Source organism: Primulina tabacum, chromosome 15, assembly GCF_025594145.1.
Source record: "Primulina tabacum isolate GXHZ01 chromosome 15, ASM2559414v2, whole genome shotgun sequence".
In the NCBI taxonomy this organism is placed as follows: domain Eukaryota; kingdom Viridiplantae; phylum Streptophyta; class Magnoliopsida; order Lamiales; family Gesneriaceae; genus Primulina; species Primulina tabacum.
Window position 1 is genome coordinate 37,119,566 of NC_134564.1, and position 19,130 is coordinate 37,138,695.

The 19,130-nt window shown below is 36.2% G+C and overlaps 4 protein-coding genes and 1 pseudogene across 7 annotated transcripts; 3 read left to right on the forward strand and 2 right to left on the reverse strand.

The window, feature by feature from the left end:
• Positions 1 to 897: 897 nt before the first annotated feature.
• Positions 898 to 5,859, reverse strand: LOC142526603 (putative hexosyltransferase MUCI70). Its single transcript, XM_075631102.1, has 9 exons — positions 4,807 to 5,859; positions 4,125 to 4,400; positions 3,772 to 3,982; positions 3,569 to 3,678; positions 3,289 to 3,488; positions 2,662 to 2,765; positions 1,753 to 1,940; positions 1,466 to 1,665; positions 898 to 1,359 (listed from the first exon to the last, which is right to left on the reverse strand). The coding sequence occupies exons 1-9, from the start codon at positions 5,057 to 5,059 to the stop codon at positions 1,126 to 1,128; spliced, it is 1,776 nt and encodes a 591-aa protein (XP_075487217.1). The 5' UTR covers positions 5,060 to 5,859; the 3' UTR covers positions 898 to 1,125.
• A 292-nt stretch (positions 5,860 to 6,151) lies between these two features.
• On the forward strand, positions 6,152 to 7,338 carry LOC142526167 (pentatricopeptide repeat-containing protein At5g18390, mitochondrial-like; annotated as a pseudogene).
• Positions 7,339 to 8,685: 1,347 nt separating this feature from the next.
• LOC142526737 (L-type lectin-domain containing receptor kinase VII.1-like) lies at positions 8,686 to 11,233 on the forward strand. Its single transcript, XM_075631296.1, has one exon. It carries the CDS (start codon positions 8,789 to 8,791, stop codon positions 10,838 to 10,840), a length of 2,052 nt encoding a protein of 683 aa, XP_075487411.1. The 5' UTR covers positions 8,686 to 8,788; the 3' UTR covers positions 10,841 to 11,233.
• Positions 11,179 to 12,649, reverse strand: LOC142526738 (uncharacterized). The gene is made up of 3 exons (XM_075631298.1): positions 12,308 to 12,649; positions 11,950 to 12,175; positions 11,179 to 11,831 (listed from the first exon to the last, which is right to left on the reverse strand). Exons 1-3 carry the CDS (start codon positions 12,566 to 12,568, stop codon positions 11,410 to 11,412), a joined length of 909 nt encoding a protein of 302 aa, XP_075487413.1. The 5' UTR covers positions 12,569 to 12,649; the 3' UTR covers positions 11,179 to 11,409.
• A 948-nt stretch (positions 12,650 to 13,597) lies between these two features.
• Positions 13,598 to 16,473, forward strand: LOC142526903 (serine/threonine/tyrosine-protein kinase HT1-like). 4 transcript variants are annotated; one of them, XM_075631559.1, is made up of 5 exons: positions 13,598 to 13,976; positions 14,129 to 14,240; positions 14,414 to 15,303; positions 15,518 to 15,973; positions 16,079 to 16,473. In XM_075631559.1, the coding sequence occupies exons 3-5, from the start codon at positions 14,557 to 14,559 to the stop codon at positions 16,349 to 16,351; spliced, it is 1,476 nt and encodes a 491-aa protein (XP_075487674.1). In that variant the 5' UTR covers positions 13,598 to 13,976; positions 14,129 to 14,240; positions 14,414 to 14,556; the 3' UTR covers positions 16,352 to 16,473. The 4 variants fall into 4 exon arrangements, with proteins under 4 accessions (XP_075487674.1, XP_075487675.1, XP_075487673.1 ...); XM_075631560.1 differs by lacking the exon at positions 14,129 to 14,240 and having other exon boundaries at positions 13,599 to 13,976; XM_075631558.1 differs by lacking the exon at positions 13,598 to 13,976 and having other exon boundaries at positions 13,983 to 14,240.
• Positions 16,474 to 19,130: the final 2,657 nt, after the last annotated feature.

Sequence of the window (19,130 nt, forward strand, 5' to 3'; positions counted from 1 at the left end):
ACTTAAAATAAATCAATTTTTATTGTTTCATAACTCCAAATTTGGATTATTTTTTTCCTCATATAATTCAAATCCTAAAGTTGGTCCCAGTTGAACTGATTTTTCGAAAGTAATTCTGATATTTGATAAATGAATTAAAAAAAACTGAACCCTCTTACCCCAATACTCTTGTATAATCCAAAATTATCATTTACATTAATTTACAATATCAAACACTCTACATCAACAAGTTTCATAATTTCATTTTTATTTTCAAATATAACTCACTTGTGGTTTTTTTTCTTGTTCACAATTTATAAATTTAATCTCTTCTTTAAAATATAATTTTTGTAAACACTCTCTAAATAAGTTGATTCCCAGTTAAATTAAAAATATTACAAAATTATGTTTGGATTAATTCATAAATGTATAAAATATTTTAGATTTATTATACTAGCTTGAATTCTTTTGATACGGGGGATTCAAATTCATCTAATGTAGACCGGATTACTTCACTCGATTGCATACATAAACAACTATCTGCAAGGGTTTTTTTTCTTTATTATTTCCTTTAAAGATTGAGATCATGCTCAAAATCCAAGAATCAAAGACCATAACATTGTCCAACAAACTTCGTCAACCCTATAAATCATGCTAAATTTAATATTGTTTAATACCCATAAATTTTCCTAATAAACTCATAACACAACACATTTTTACTTATTTTTTACGAACTCAATTTTTTTTCATTAAAATCCCCTACATGGTTTCAGGTTCTGGTGAGTTGTTTTTCGTACAATATTTTGGATTGAAATCTGCTAACACAATATCACTGATTCATCGCTGGATAGCAACAAATCAGTGGGGCGGCTCATTCCAAGAAACATGATGCAAAAAATTTGCGCAGAGAAGATATGGTAGAGATATAAATGGAGTACCACCTTTGCCAGGGGCTTACTGGTGGCTAATCCATGTGGTTTATATACATAAAAAATAATGGACAAATATGTTGTTTATGAATAAAAATAATGAAAAGGAGAAACAATACCCGATAAGAAACATAACTGCTACTCTCAACTTGCAAATTTCCCCAGCCCCATGGTCGACTAATCTTCGAAATTATCCAGGTGAAGACTAAGAAAACATCTACCCAAAATTTGAATAGTTACCCATATCTTTACGATGAGCAATGATTTTCCGGTTACGCTTGGATTTCTTGAAGCCTCGCTTCGTGGAAATTTTCTTAAATGGACTACTTATACTGTCGGGCGAAGTTTGGTTTAAATTTTCTTTGGTTATTGGGGGCGGAGGAGGAACATGAACTATGGCTTCGAGGGGCGGAGGAGGAGCCCAATGCTCAAGCAAGTCTCTATGGTACCCCTGCAAGAGTAAGCCATTTGTGAAGTTGCATGAGCCAGAAAGTAACATGGTGAAAGCACTCATGAATTGAATACTAGACAAATCTTTAGAACACAACCGATATTACCTGAACGACAAAGTTGCGTCTTTCACAATCCAAGAACATATTGACAGTGTAATTAGTTTTTGACCAAATCTTGTCTCTTACGGTGGAAAAACTTAATTGATCTCTGGAAGTAAAGCGGTCGACTTCGTTAAACCAAAGACAAGTAAAGAGATTGGAGATAGGAATGTTCTCCCTTATTATAACACATCCTTCTGGAACATCTGGAAAATGAAGGTTCGTGAGATATAAATTAGCAGGCTATAACCGAAGAAAAGAGGTAAAAAAAAACCATCATGAACATTGCCTACCGCTGGTGATGGGTAATTTATCTACAGAATATGGAGTTAAACCCTCCTTTTTATAAAATTCAATTTGGAAATCCAAAGAAGTATTGTCATACTTCCCAGCGGCCTTATTAGCTTCCGCTTCTACAAACACATCGAAGCGCTTGTAATGCCTTGATATAGCAAAACTTGCATTTTTTCTCCACAAAAACCTGAATTATATTCAAGGAAAACTCGTTGAAAAATTGTTCACAGGAAGAAAAAAGTTACAATTAAATTAATCGAAGTAGAAATTCTCATTATTTTACCCTTACCACAAGTAGGCACACCAACTTACTCAAGTGAAGAAAAACAACAAAGTGATAAACTTGTAAAGCCACTGATTATGCTACCAAGTTACGTTTCAAAAATCATCACGCACATGAACTATAAGAGATATTCAAGCAAGTATACCTGCCATTACATCCATTATTTGCCTGATAAGGGTGTACAATGAAAACGTCGGCAAATAGTTCGCTAAACAAGAGAAACCAAGAACCAGCTACGTGGAGTTCCATATCTCAGTCCAACATGAGAGTAACGTGGTCAGGTTCGAAATCCATCATTAACTTGCTAGTAAACAAATATGAGTCGTCCATACAACTACAAGACCCATAAGACAATCAGACCTTCTCACTGTTTACACCAAAAAGATTTACGAAACAAGTTGGAGTACCTAAGTCATATGATCCACCAGATTTTATAAGTCTCAAAACAATTTCTAGCTACTTAGCACATCTCTATCATTTACAAGAAAAGAAGGGATGCATGCTGTCAAGGGTTGGCTGAACTCTTATGGTAACCAGATAGATAACCTGGAATAAAACAACTAATGAACACATCATTGCATGCCCAACTACCATCTATATGACTAATGTTCTATGGTAGATGTACCTTTCCAGAATTTGAACTGGATCCACAACCAGCTCAAGTTTTGCATCAACCCACAACGAGTACCGGGCTTTCGGGAAAAGCCGATGGAGTAGAAGTTTTGGAATCTGTCATTAAATAGAAAACTTAATTAAAGAGAATCCAACACTGTTTAAAAGGCTGAATAGACAAAACTAGAGAGCCGGCAGATAATTGAACGAAATTCAGATGATTTAAACTTCTTAACCTTGTAGTCCTTCAAAAAGATTACTTAGTTCCACAACTACATAATACCCCTCCATTACAGTTTGCCTCTAAAACGTAAAGATATCGGTTCTTTTAAAAAATTAAAGATCACTCTAAGAAATCAGTGGGGGAAGAAAACTATCTTATGACAAATGGGCTTAAGATTGCTTGTCTGAATTCGAGCATAGTATCATGAACTGGAAAAATGAGTGGGCAATAAGGATCAACTTCAAATGATCAATAGGCTAACTCTATTTTAGATCAATCATAGAAGGTCAATAACCAAAAGAACAATAGTCATGGTGACAAATGACAAGTGGTGATCTTTCTAACTTACAACACTGAACACACAAAACACTTGCCCAAGCACAAATTTTTTTACTAGTTAGCCTTTGGAGCATTTACCTTTCCATTTCGTCTTGGATCAGTGTAAGGTAGGTTTTGAACGACTATGATTCTCCACTGCCCAACTTTCTTATTACTTCCAATATCACTCGAATTCCTGAGAAAAACTTCCGTTTCTTCATCCACGAACATATGGAAGCAGACATTGTCTTTTGAATAATCACTAATATTCTTTGGCTGACGTATTACATCAAAGTTTCCTGGTGAAAATGATTTTCTACATTAATACAAAAGCATTTAAGATCAAAAGGAAACTCCTTGTAGGTCGGTGGGCCTGTACCAAATATTGCCGATGCGACAACAATTCCTTGACAAGTTTCCATCTCAAGAAGGTCAGAATCATCAATATCATAACCTGTGTGTTGGCCTGGTTTTGCTCCTTTTACAAACCTGATGCACACCAAACATCAGAAAAAACATAAACTTCGTAAAAGCAAGAGGGATAAATAATGCCAATTATACAGACTAAGCACACTATCATACCCACAGTGCACTTTCATGGACTCTTTGATATCAAACGAATCGTTCCTCTGTCTTAATGAAGGGTAACCACCAAATTCTGAACCGCCAAATTCAGATTTAATTAATCTTTCTTCATGAACATATGTAAGATTTTTAAGAACGGGGGAAAATGATGATGCATTTGGAATTCGAGCAATAGCATCTTCCATTGGTAGGTAACATACTGGACATGCTGCAAGTGCAAAAGCCCAAAAAACCCATCAAAAGGAACACCTCGGTCAAAAAACAAATGTCGACATTAGAGTGCATCTCTGTTCCTAATATCGATCATAAAAAATTAAAAGCCAAATAAAATGATAAAGTGGTCAACTCACGACGTGGTCCAATTCTTTTCTTATCAGCTGGTGGTGGAGGCAGTGTAAAATGCTCACACGGATTCCCAGGAGGGAGTTTGTATCCAGTAAAAAAAACATGAGGAGGAACTGGAGTTGGAAGCAGAGAAAGAGGTTGAAGAGTTACATTTGCAATTACTTGCACCTCTTCAATTTGAGGAGAGAGAATTCCATCAACACCATCCTTTTCCTTCTGCTTTGAGATTGGCCCGAATTCAATACTTGTATTTGGAATAATGGTTAATTGAGCATCTTCACCTGCAGGTACCCAAAAGTATTCATTGTTGTAACACATAACCGACCCCACATCTTGATCCCCAAAATCAAAAGAATTCAAGCAGATCAGATTTGAAAGCTGGCTTATAATAAGCCTGTTTATAACCATAGGTCTATTATAATCATGGCGCACTGTGTAACTTGCACAAGTACACAGATAATCTATATGAATCAGAAGCCTAAATTTTTTTAGCGAACTAACAAAATGAATGACTTGAAACACTAGGTTCAGCACCCAATTCCCAACCATGTACTTTTAAATCAATAGAAAAGCCACGATTTGTCTTATTTAGCGTTACACATACTTTCTTTAGTGCAACAAGCAGCATTAAAAGCAAGCAAAACGCCCGAAAAAAGACAATAATGACAGAAAAAGAGGAAGCCAAACCTTTGCCAACATACAACACCCAGATGAAAACTGCTGCGGAAACCAGAGATAAAAGCAGCATTCCAACCTTGTTTCTAGGGGCGAATTTATAGATCCAGTGGAACAACTTTTCCTTCTCCTTAAGCATCTTGGGAGGCTTTCTCGATGAAACTGGTGGTGTAGTTTGGATTGGCAATGATACAGAATTGTTCTGAATTTGCTGCAGAGATCCATAACTTCCCGAAGATCGAAGACCCAATGACCCTGTAGTCATTGTTGTCCCCTCAATCGCCAAACTTCGCCTCTCATCTCCTCCCTCCTCTCATTCACTCTAACCAAACTATGCCCAAGAATTAAATAAAAAAAAGACAAATTTTGTCTATGAATAATGATTCCTCTATTGCCACACATCCAAATTCAGGCTAAGATCATAGAAATTATTCCAAGATTAAATCTTTATCACTTTCAGCTTCATTAATCAACTTAAAACAATCCAATTGCGTCTAAAGAACCGAAATAATGGTAAATTCACCGAACCCACTTCACTAGATTCACTGCTGAATACAATGCCGACAGCCCGATACACAGAATAAAATAACAGTAAAAATTTCGAATCTTGAGCTCTAAGAAGACAACGCGAGTTCGATCTTATGAAGACAACCAAGAAAATTCCAATTGCAATAAGGAATAGCAAATCAAACACAAACAACTATAAATTGAATCGAATCACAACTCTCTAGTCTACAATTCCGTTCCATCAATCAAAAAAATAATATCTTCGTCTTTAAAAAAAATAGAAAAAACTATGTCCTCGATGCGGAATAAATCAAATCAAAAAAATAAAAAACCAAACAAATACAGGACCCCAGAATTGAGGGTGCGTGAAGGGGTTGATTTTTAGGGTTCAAGTCCTTTCCAATCCGAAAATGATTAATTTTACTTGTATTGTTTTTGGTGCGGAAACTGGGGATTATGGAAGCAAATCGGGACGTGGCTAACATGCGCGAGGTGCGATCGGTGTAGTATTGGACGGCAGGGAAGACAATTATTGGCACCTATATTGGCCTATTGTTTGAAAGATCGCCAGTTTTGCCTATTTATGGACGCAGGATCCATTACTTTTTATTACTTATTAATTAATTATTAAATTATGTTAAACAGATATAATTGATGTAAATGTACGACTTTAACATTTTTTTATAATTAAATTAGATAGACTAAATTGATTTTAAACTACGATTAAGCAATTTGGTTAGCATAGTTAAAGCTTTATTTTAGTTGAATTCAGGAGGGTAGTTCAAATGCCTACCAGTGTATTTTCGAACTTGTTGACTTTTTAAACAAAGACGCTGGTCTTCTAAAAACTATGTATAGTGTGAAATTGGGGAAATTTGAGCATCTGTATGCACAATTTTCTCAAAAAATATATATTTTACTCTAATAAGTGCTAACATTTGTTGATTTTATTCATAATAACCACATCTTTTTTATGTCTTTCTGTTTATCCAAATATTTAAATTCCAGCTCCTACGCTCACGATATCACTGTTATTTTCATTTTTCACCATTCATTGAGTCCATATTTAAAGTTGGGAGTTATTTTGAAGAACAACCTTGTATCCAAAAATGTTAGGCTTTAAGTCATGGTCCTGTTGTGACACATGACATGCCTCTTGCCACCTTGAAATAGAAAGCCCACCAAAACATTTCTCCCTTGTCTACCATGTAAGTAGCTGTTATCTATAAACTTTGCAATGAAATAGAGAGACCCCAAAGAATCAAATATTAAATAAAAGTTCAATTTTAGATACTATACTAGTGCCATCTTGTACCGTGTCCTCCGTAGCTGATGTAACTGTGGGATTGAATCCTTCCGTTTATTCAGTCGGGCTCGAATTCGTAACCTTAATTATGATCCAGCCACCCTTGAATTTTAGGAGCTCCTAAAAACCCTTGCTCAAACCCGCCATTAAGGAAACCATGCATGTGGAAGATTGTTCACAACATGAAAAGTCAACAAATTTCAGTTTCTCCATCTGTTGTTTCTTTTATCATTGAACATTATGGTAAGCGGGGTCTCATTGATCAAGCAGTTAAACTATTTAATTGCCTTAAAAATTCCAACTGTCCACAAACGACGGAAGTTTACGATTCCTTGCTTTTCGCTCTCTGTGAATGCAAGAATTTCCAGGGGGGTTTATGCTTTGGTTAGAAAAATGATTCGCAAAGGTGTTTTCCCTGATAAGAGGACTTATTCAATTCTTGTTAACGCTGCCGCTCTGCTGGGAAGATGAGGGATGCACAATACTTTCTGGAGGAGCTGAGTCCAAAGGGATTCAATCCTCCAGTACGTAGCCGTGATTTATTGATTGATGGTTTGTTAAATGCAGGATACCTCGAATCAGCTAAAGGGTTGGTAAGGAAGATGACGAAGGCTTTGTGCCAGATGTAAACACACTTAATTGTTTACCTGAAAATTTATGTAAGTCCGGCGCGGTTGACTTCTGCATCGATCTTTTTTCATAATGTTTGTGGATTGGGGTCACACATATAAGTTAGGGAGTTATCTATCATACTTCATTTTAATATTTCATGCAAAAGACAGACACTTTTAATTTAAGAATACACTTCACAGGTTCAGTGGTAAAAAGATGACAACTACCTGAACACTTTGGGGAAGAAAGCTAAACCGACATAAACCAGTAGGCCAAAAATAATTAAAAAAACAAAAACCGAAGGAGCCAAATCAATTTGAACTTGTATTGTTACCTGGTTGGGTAAGAAATACCACGTTTTATGAACTAAACTTACACTTCATTATAAAAGAAAATAAATAAATATACTTTTGTGAGCTTCAAACACTAAGTATGATAAAATTATGATTAACGCAAAAACAAAAAAAATCATTCAAAACTAAGAAAATTTAAGCTCAAATAGTGAATGGGATGTGGGAACGATTGGATGAGTCAATTAACAAAGGCTTCCATCAAACATTTGAATATTCGAATTCCTTTAATTCATATATATATGGTCAAATCACACCACCGTAACTCGTAGGTAGGTATACTCGTCAAAATAGACTTTAATTCTTTTCGAAAAGTATACTTTATCGATACACCAAAATAAGTTTAAAAAAGTAATAAGTAGTAGGGTCGTATACGTTTTCAAAATCAAATCGACATGATAATTTAGTTATGTTTATTGAATTTGTATAATAGAAAAGGCATTTTGAGTTGGCTTACCGTGAAAAAAGTTATTAAATCAAGAATAAAACTAGCTTGTAAGATGAATAAAAAAAATTAATGTAAAGAAATCCTGAAATAAATATTAAACTGAAATTCTTCTTGATGTATTTCGTTCAATGAAGATATTGAATTATTGTTTTTTTTTTTTTGCTATTAATTATTAATTTGAATTAAATGTCCAACAGTAAACGGCCTTTCGGAAACTTTGCCTAATTCACTTCCGTTCGAAGAATTCTAACCTAACATAGAACCGTGATATTGCCATTTGCCAATTAATTTAGAAGAAAAACTCTTATAAAAACTTCTCTAAAATTTTGACTTTTAACACTGAGTTAATGCTTTTATTGACAAATTTGAGAATTTTCATTCAAATATATTGATTTTAAATTTTTGAATTATCAATAAAATTTTGGATTCATTTTATATCAAGTAATGCATGATTGCATTCTGAATTTTATATACACAAAATAAGTATTCTTTCAAATTCATATATCAAATTATTTCTAAAATAGAATTCGTTCCTCCAAAATGTAACCTAAAATATTTTAAATGCATGTATATATATATATATATATATATATAATAAATGCAAGACGCGTACGTAAATATAACTTTGATATCACAAGCTTTGACTATGGTTGTCGCGTTCAAAATGACCTGTTCGTTCTTTCCCATTTAGAATAGATTAGATAAAATTATATTATATTAGATACCACCTCCTACTAGAAAATAATCAATCATAATCTCCATTAGAGAAGCATGGAGAAACAAGAAAAGCAGCTTCTTCAATTATTTATTGTAACAATTCTTTGCATGCGTTCAGTTTCAGCCATCGATTTTCTGTATAATGGGTTCGATTCCTCCGATGTGTCACTCTTTGGCGACGCCACAATCAAATCTCGGATTCTTTCGCTTACAAACGACACAGAGAACTCCATTGGTCGAGCACTGTACCCAAAGAAGATTCCCGCTAAACAACCCAATTCATCGATTGTTCTTCCCTTCTCAACTTCTTTTATTTTCTCAATGGTGCCGTACCGACACAGACTCCCTGGACACGGTATCGTGTTCTTGTTTGTGCCGTTTGAAGGAATAGAAGGTGCTGTTTCGTCACAAAATCTGGGTTTTTTGAATTTCACAAATCAAGTCCCCAGCACTCATGTATTCGGAGTTGAGTTTGATGTTTTCAAGAATCAGGAGTTTGATGATATTAATGATAACCATGTTGGTATTAATGTGAATTCCCTCAAATCCCTAGCAGCTTATGAAGCTGGCTATTGGTCTGGCGAGAATTCATTCAAGAAACTGAAGCTTAACGATGGAAATGTTTACCAAGTTTGGATCGATTTTGCTGAAAGTCTCGTTAATGTTACTATGGCGCCTGTGGGGATGAAAAAGCCTAATCAACCTTTGCTGAATGTTTCACTTGATCTTTCTCAGGTTCTTGAGGATGAAATGTATGTTGGTTTCACATCATCTACAGGAACTTTGATTCAAGGTCACAAGATTTTGGCTTGGAGTTTCAGTAACTTGAATTCTTCGCTGAGTGAGGGGTTAATCACTTGGGGTTTGCCATCTTTCCAGCTTCCAAAGACTCCAATTTATAAAACCAAAGGATTTTTTGCAGGGTTGACAGTTGGACTTTTGTTGTTTGTGTTCACGGTTTGTTTATTTGCTTTTTTGTGGTTCAGAAGGAATAGGAGATTAAGAAGGGAAAGAGAGGAAATGGAAGATTGGGAGTTGGAATATTGGCCACATAGACTAACTTATCAAGAGGTTGATTCGGCAACAGAGAGCTTTACAGATGGAAATGTAATTGGACTAGGCGGAAATGGGAAAGTCTACAAAGGGAAATTGCCTGGAGGAGCAGAGATTGCAGTGAAGCGCATTTCTCATGAAACCAGCGAGGGGCTTAGGGGATTCTTGGCGGAAATTTCGAGCCTCGGAAGATTAAAACACAGAAATTTAGTGGGGTTAAGAGGTTGGTGCAAGAAAGAAAAAGGAAGCCTAATTTTGGTGTATGATTACATGGAAAATGGAAGTCTTGACAAATGGGTGTTTGAATGTGATGAGACCAAAATGTTGAGTTTTGAAGATAGAATTCGAATTCTAAAGCAAGTTGCTTCCGGTGTTCTTTATCTGCACGACGGTTGGGAATCTAAAGTCTTACACAGGGACATCAAGGCCAGCAATGTGTTACTCGATAAAGACATGAATGCAAGGCTAGGAGATTTTGGTTTAGCTCGGATGCATGATCATGATAAGGTGGCTGGCACAACACGTGTGGTGGGAACGGTTGGGTATATGGCACCAGAGACTGTGAAGAGTGGTCGAACATCGACTCAAACGGACGTATTTGGATACGGAGTCTTGATTTTGGAAGTCATTTGTGGGAGAAGACCGATAGAAGGAAGCAAGACTCCACTGGTGGATTGGGTGTGGGAACTTTTCAGAAGAGGAGAATTGATGAATTCGGTTGACACACGATTAAGGGACAGAGGAGGGCTCAATGAAGAGGAACTTGATAGAGTGCTTCATTTAGGTTTGTTATGCGTGCACCCCGAACCAAATGCTAGGCCAACAATTAGACAAATAGTGAAATTTTTTGAAGGGAAGACTGAGGTCGATGAACCTGAGAATGAGGATATGGACATAAATCTCCTAGAACAGATGAAAACTAAAGATATCTGGTCTATGTATCATCAGATGTTTGAGGGTGGTTCGGGGTCACACCCAACATTTGAAGAGGTTAGACAGGGATTGTCCTCTTCCATGTCATCTTGGTCTAGTATTCAAGTACAAGGTAGGTGAATCTTCTGAACAAGTTAATGTGATCGAATCTTGGTTTTCGTTGCCTGCTCCAAAAACATGACCTGAATTTGTAGGGGAATTTCAGTGAATCTAGCTCTGAGTTTAAATGGTTGAGCACTTGCGCTGATGTAGAAACAAGCGATGTTCATCTGCAAATTCAATATAGCATTGTGTGGGAAATAGTCTGGCTTTGAAATTTGTTATTTCTTGATACATAAATTCTTTATGTGCGAAAATTTGTCATCTTTGTGTTTGTACTTCTTGTTTTTTTTTTCCGGATTTTGGCTGTACAGGAGGAGTAATATTCATGTAGCGAATCTCATAGTAATTATATGATGTAACAAAATACATGTCATTATTGACTAGGAACATATGTTGGTGGTACAATTTTCATTTACCTCTCTTCACCTTCATTAATATGGTTTGGTTCCTTGGTGGTGCATCTGCAAGCCTCGTGTCCTATTACATCTTATAACAGAGACGTGATCTTATAAGGTAATCGGACACCACTATTTACAATTCATCTGAACTTCGCTCCTGTAGATCAAAACTTGCAACTTTCCCAAAATTCACCCCACTTTAACCACGGACCTATGCAAATTTGTAAAGTTGTTAATCATATCTGCTGTGAGTATGGATACCGTCGGTGGGGCCAGATGGCCTGAAAACCCCGACGACAAAGGTGGAGAAAACGCCGTTCTCTCGCAAGTTCTAAGCCACTTGGCTTGCATGTAACGATGCTTTCTCCACGGGCCCATATGCATTTTTTTCTCCTTCATGCACTTCTTAGCAGCAGCGCACAAAATCTTTAGCAATCCCAGTAGCCTCTCAATTTTCCCAACAAACATTTCGGGTAGCCTCTTGATAAGCTTTTTATACTCTTCGTTTGCTCGGGCTATCTCGAACTCAACCCGGAAATCCAGCTCAATGATCACTCTCACTTCTTTTTTTGGATTTGAGTTGTCCAATACATCCAAGAACGTGTGTTCCCCTGCAACAAGCATCGGCTTAACATTTATCGGAAATATAATTATCAAAGAAAACAAACGCAGCATTGAGAAAAGATTACTATTGAGATGTAAAGATAATAAAAGGTACTATTTTAATACCTGATGGAATATCAGGTGAGCTTCTCCACTTGGACTTGCAAATCGCACTGTTATAACCAGCATTATGGAGGCTGCGGCTTACCACCTCCATCAGACATCTCCGGCAACCAATTTGGAGCGCTCTGTCGCAGGCACACATATTTCCTGACAGTTGCGCTTCTTTTAATGCTTCCCTGGCAATATGTCGGACTTTTGTTTCTAAAGAACTTGTTCGGCAAATTATACCCTGCAACGTACACACCAATTTCCACCCAAAAGGTATTAGTTAGCATCAACAAGAAGGGCTTCATTCAATCATTGGCTATGAAATTTTTGACACGGATTTGGAAAGAAAGACGGATGAAATGTATCGACTTACTTGTAACAATTGATGTTGGGTCTCAAAGAAACAATCATTATCTTCAGCATTATCATTACCGGTTTCATTTCGATTCTCTCCCTCTTCATCCTCCTCCTTTTCATGATCGATACTGCTCGCCAACGACGATCCCTCGGATTCCTGGCTCAAGAACTCGAAAACTGTATCGGAAAAATCAATCGCAACCGGGTCACCGGGAGACTCGATCTCTGAGCTGCTGCCACACATCAGAATCCGGTGCTTTACGGGAATCCTAGCCATAATCCCGGGGAAACCTATATATATATATATATAATTTATTTCACGGTGATCGGGGGATTTATATATTCGGAGGAGGAGGATTAACAGGCATTTTATAGGATGATTACATCCTACCTACATACAGGGTGCTATTCAATCAAAGATCCAAAATTAATCATACGGCGTACATTAATTTTTTTAAAATAATTATAAATTTTGTTCATCCAAATCATTCATGTGAAGACATTGCTCTCACGTATAACATCGAAGCAACCCATTTTATATGCATGGGCTAGCTAAATGAGTATATCCAAATTAATTAGTATTTAAAATATTATTGTACGTTGTTTAAATTAGGAAATGGAGTATAAAATATTTGGACCAATATACGAAGAATCCACGTCATTGATGGACATCGAAGACCCTCTTTTAGATAAACTCGAATAAAACTGAAGTAATCACGAGAAAACCGGGCCACCACCAACTATATCAATGTCTAATCAAACGTGGCGGTATATTAATATTAATTTAAAAATACAAATAAAAATACTCTTTTTTTATAAAATACTTGTGAATATTTTTTTATCAATATAATCAAAGTTTCTTGTAAATGTTAAAAAAAAATCAGTTTATTTAAATGTATTTTTCATTATAAAAAGGTGTTCTTAATGAAAGCTAAGCCCGTATTAAGATCGAGGTCGACCCCCCAACCCTGGTACAAAGCTAAAATGGATCTGAAGTCTAAAATTAGGGCTTTAGCCCAATATAAATTTAGAATAAACATGACGTGTATCATTTAATGAATGCATAAAATTCTCAAGTATTTTATTTTTTTATTACATTCACAAAAACTTACATGAAATTGTCTTATAAATTAAATTTTTATGAAAAAGATGTTCAATCTGAGCTATTCATGAAAAATATATTATATTTTATGTTAAAAATATTATTTTTATTTTAATTATAAATAAAATTGATCTGTTTATTTTTGGGCCTTCTCTTAATAGGCCTACCCATTTACCTGCAACTCGATTCGCTTTGACGCGGACATTTTGTATTCTTTCATGTGTGTAAGTCACATTCTCCGCCTATTCCCTCTCTCTTACGCCTTGACTTTGGGACTACGTCTGGCTCCATCAGCCTCCTACTTCACCGGGCCCACAATATCACTTTCCGTTTCTTCCTATAGAATTTGTATATTTCTATTCACATATAGTTTTTTCGTGTTTTGAGATTACACATATGGGATGGTACCTGTGGTACTTATGAATCATTATTCTGCGTGGAGTTGTGGCTCATGTGAATCGGCGGGCTTTCTTCAAAGGATGTGTTTTTAATTGGTGGCAACAATTCAACACAATATTTTCTTTTAAAATGGTGGCCAGCTACCCAGAATAAGAGAGCATATGATGGAAGACATACCCTTTAGGTGAGTCAAGATCCCGATTTTGCGTGTTTGAAAAAAATGATTTTTTTGTTGGGCCATGAGGTGTATAATGACGGGTTTTACTTTATTTTCAAGCCAATTGAATATGCTGATCAATTTTTTTGGTTTTGATTTATCTTTGCCATTCTGTACAGGAATTTATGCCAGATTGTCAGGAGTCGAAGGAAGCTGGAATTTACTTTGTAGCTGATATGGGTTCGTCTGTGTGATTGATGTGGTGTGGAATAGTGTTCGGTTGGCTTATATGTAATATTCATAAATTCAATCTATTAGGCTTCGTCTTTCTGCAATACACATTTGAAACCTTTTTTTTTGGCTTTGAAAAAGATTCATATGTGAAGAGTTTCACGGATTTCGGTTCTAATGGCTATTCGTTTTTAGATTTATATATGTTTTTTTTACTGTTGATCTTATTTCAGGGTTCTTAATGTCTGATGGAGGTGGAGTTTGATTCTTCTCTCTTCATATTTTGATGGGATTGAAAAATTTCTGTAGTTGGACTGTTATGAAATCTTTAGGAGATTTGGTGGTGGAAGAATCATAGTATTTTTTTATCTCAACAATGGATGAAGAAGCTAATTCTTGGATAAGAAGAACTAAATTCTCTCACACTGTATATCACCGTTTGAATGCTTCAAGATTGAGCTCGGCTCCTTTTAATGTTCAGCCCATTCGAATACCTGGCCGTGTCAAATCCACATTAGTAGAACCAGCTGCGGTGAATCCCAAACTAGAACCAAATGCCATCCAAATTCAGCAACATCCTAACATAAATAAGCCGAGGGTTGCATCACCTCACCCAGAAACTAAGCTTTCTGATTCTTTCAGGGAAGCTAGGTCTAATCAGAATAGATTCTCGACTCCACATCCACGAAGGAAAGAAAACGAGACTGGACTTGGTAATTTGTTCCGTAAAGATTCTCATGAAACCAAGGTTCCTGCTCTGAATTCTGCAAGAAACCATAGTCCTCTTAGGCATTTCACTTCGATGAAGTTTCACGACAAGTCTAAGAGCCGTAAGGAGTCAGCATGGACAAAGTATTTTGATCATGGTGGGGGAAGGGTTACCTCTGTAGATGCTGCAGATGAGCATATGGTTGATCTTTCGAAGTTATTTTTAGGGTTAAAATTTGCTCATGGTGCCCACAGTCAGCTTTACCATGGGATTTACATGGATGAGCCTGTGGCAGTGAAAATTATCAGAGTGCCAGATGATGACGAAAATGGATTTCTAGGTGCTCGGTTAGAGAAGCAGTTCAATAGAGAGGTCACTCTCTTGTCTCGTCTCCACCATCAAAATGTTCTCAAGGTGCTCAAATGTGTTCAACATGCTTTCCGATCATGGCTTATTGATTAGCCACAATTTTTGGTGAAGTATTAAAGTCTAACAACATTTCCTTGTGTTGCGTGATATTTTGATGCATTCTGCTTACGGAAATTCTGAAAATTGATGTTAATTTTGATCCTTGTTTTTAAATCCAAGCTACCGAACTCACGATTTCTTAAATAATATCGAAATGTAGCTTGTAGGGGCATGCCGAAAACCTCTGGTCTTTTGCGTTGTGACGGAATATTTGACCGAGGGATCTTTGAGAGCATACTTGCACAAGCTTGAGCATAAATCTCTTCCTTTACAAAAGTTGATCTCTATGGCTTTGGACATTGCACGAGGAATGGAGTATATTCATTCACATGGTGTGATTCATAGGGATCTCAAACCAGAAAATATTTTAATTAACAAAGATTTCCAACTCAAAGTAGCTGATTTTGGTATAGCTTGTGAGGAGGTGTACTGTGATCTTCTGGCAGACGACCCCGGTTCATACCGATGGATGGCTCCAGAAATGATCAAAAGGAAGCACTATGGACAGAAAGTCGACGTGTATGGCTTTGGACTCATTTTATGGGAATTTGTGGCTGGAACTGTCCCCTATGAAGATATGACTCCTATACAAGCTGCTTTTGCGGTGGTGAACAAGGCATGTTTTGGCGAAAATACGGGCATTAAAATTATTGACATCTACTCGCCTTTTGAATAATTTTTGTCCATATTTACTAAAGCAATGATGTCTTTGATTTTTCAGAATTTGAGGCCCATAATACCTTTGGGCTGCCCACCTACCATGAAAGCTTTGATCGAACTATGTTGGTCTTTGCAACCGGACAAGAGGCCTGAGTTTTGGCAGATTGTGAAGGTACTAGAGAAGTTGGAGTCTTCATTTGCTCGTGATGGAACCCTCAATCTGGTACAGAACCCAACATGTCAAGATCATAAGAAGGGACTGGTTCATTGGATTCAAAAACTCGGTCCTACTCATCATACTACTTCATCCATGCATAAACCAAAAATTTTTTGATTTCTGTTTGTGAGCTGACTAGTGTAATTTTCAACAAATACAAATGTAGCTGAAAAGCATTTAGACAATTGCCTTTGTAAAAGAAGACTACACTGGATGTGATCATGATGTTTATTATGGTTCAGTCCCTCTCTCTCTCTCTCTCTCTCTCTCTTTTCTTGTGCCTAAAAGTCGGCATACCTGACACATCGGGCGAGCCCGTCTGATGGATTAGCAAAAGCACATTCCATTTAACATCAGGTATGAATCTCGTGAGCAACTCCACTGCCTTCTTTATTCTTTTAATTCATTGAGCTATTACAATGTTATAGCAATCCAAATTCTTGTGCCAACCACTAGGCTAATCAACTACTCATTCCTGTTTTTGGTACATACACGAAGTGTAGATTCATTATCTTTCGCACGAAATTGAGCCCTTGTTGCTGTTTAATTTCTTTGGCATAAAGTGATGAAACGCTGCAACTGATAATCATTCACATTTCTCCCATGACGCCTTTTCTCCGAGGTATAGGTACTTTTGAATCTAGAGAAGTTGAATAAGGGGAATGGAAGATATTGGAATTACTGCTTATTTATTAAATTTCAGGTCCATGGTTGCTTCACATCTGTTTTAGGTAGAAGCCATTATCCATGGTCAGCAGGAAAATGGCATTTTTGAAGTTTGACCTTGTTGGTTTTTTTTGACTAAATATCGGTCGTTACCTTGTTTTTCCCAAATGATTTTTGATTTTATCTTCATCTCCCGATATTATCATCTTTCAAGTTTTTTTTTCAAAAAAATTACATGGTTAGCTAGTTATTTTTTGTGATAGGTCAAACTAATTTTGTGTTAGATTTGGAAAGACAGGATATTGTCAATCCAATTCAATATTTTATATGGTGGGCATGATCCGTATTACAGCTCTAATCACAAAAAGTAATACATTGGGCGACTATTAAAAGTCCTAACTGAAATCGGCCCGATTATGTAGTTCATCGTCTGCGCGCAAAACTTATCTCTAGCCCTCTCCGGTGGCATAATGAAAATGGGTGGGGGCTTGCCGGATTATACCACCGCCACCATCTCCCTTTTTGGCTTTTCCAACCATATTTCTAACTGCGGTTCGCCCCTCTGACTCTGCCTTTTATTTCTCTGTCGATGACGCTGAGTCATTCACAATATACCATGAAATTTTCGGTCTCTTCGACCATCACAACTTACTTCATTGCATGCTTAACTAATTTACATTCAAATTCTCATCTTTTCCAGGCTAAAGTTGTGCAAGCCAACGATACGTAAATCTTGACATCAGTTATCTTGCATTTTTGAATACAGGAAAAGATCAGAACGAGCAATCTATTCTGGGTTTATCTATTAAGTTAATTTCATACACCATCTGAATCGCTCTATATTCATTTCTGCTAGACTTTTGGTGAAAAAACTTTTGGTTTCATTCATTCATTAATTATATTGTGACTGAAACTTGACTTGATATCTGTTGGTGATGTTTCAATGTCCGATCTTCATTACTTGCATGATGGGCTCAATCTTTACCAACCCGATCCATTGGCCACCTTTGTGGCGAGGTTCAAGGAAATTGCAAGGAAAAAATAAACCATTTTTTCTCGACGAGTCCAAGATTACAAGTCCATTTATGTGGTCATGAAATTAAAATTAATATCCTCGTAGGACATGTGAACACGTTATTTTCTCCGCACATAATGGCGGCGATATCTCGAAAACTTCCAGTTACATAACCGAGTACAACAATTAATCTTACCCCTCTCAAAAAATAAAACAAATAAATAATCTTACCAGTGCGACACTAATAGAAGGAGCTGAGAATTTAACAAATTAATCAGTACTTCACTTGCTCTATCTTTTTATTATTAAGAGACCAAAGAATAATGTTAAAAACTTATGTTAGACGATCTCACGGGTCGTATTTTGTGAGATTGATCTCTTATTTGGGTCATCCATGAAAAAAATATTAATTTTTATGTTAAGATTATCACTTTTTATTGTGAATATCGGTAGGATTGACATGGCTCACAGATAAAAATTCGTGAGACCGTCTCACAAGAGACCTACTCCAGAAAATAAGATGTTATAACTTGTCATTGCAATATAATATAAAGTCATAATGTTAATTAGGATGGTACTTCAAAATAATTGAATACCACAAGAAAGCCAATTGCTTGATCCGCTTTGATTCGCTATTTTAGTTATCATTGAAATTAATTCATTCATAACGACGTGGAAGTCGAGATTTAATATAATATTCATAATTAATTCTGAGCTGCAATTGTCTGTAAAGTGGCGGAAAATTTTAAAAAGAATGCCCGTCCAAGCGTTCAAAGTCAACTCCCGTTTTTCTATACAATTAATTATTATTTTGTCAGATAATTAAATTCTCATTAAAGGCATTGGAATATGGTTACTGAAATCGATAAGTAAAATACTCTCTGCAAACTTCAAAAAGCGTAGCAAACCGTGCAAAAGGATTTCTTAGCATTTTCCACATATGCAATGCAAATTCTCACGAAATCTCTCTCCTCTCGTGCATGACCATGGATGAATGGAAAACCTAAAACAAAAATAAAAAGAAATGTTTAATTACAAATTTACGTATAACATTTCATGGAGATTATACTAGTGAAATCTTGAGATTTAATCAGTGAATCAAGAGATAATTAACATAATTCCTATTCGTGGGAATTGTATCATATAGTTATATATTATAGATGTATAGTCATTTCCCCTCGAGATGCTCGTATTTTAATTAGTATATTCAACAGC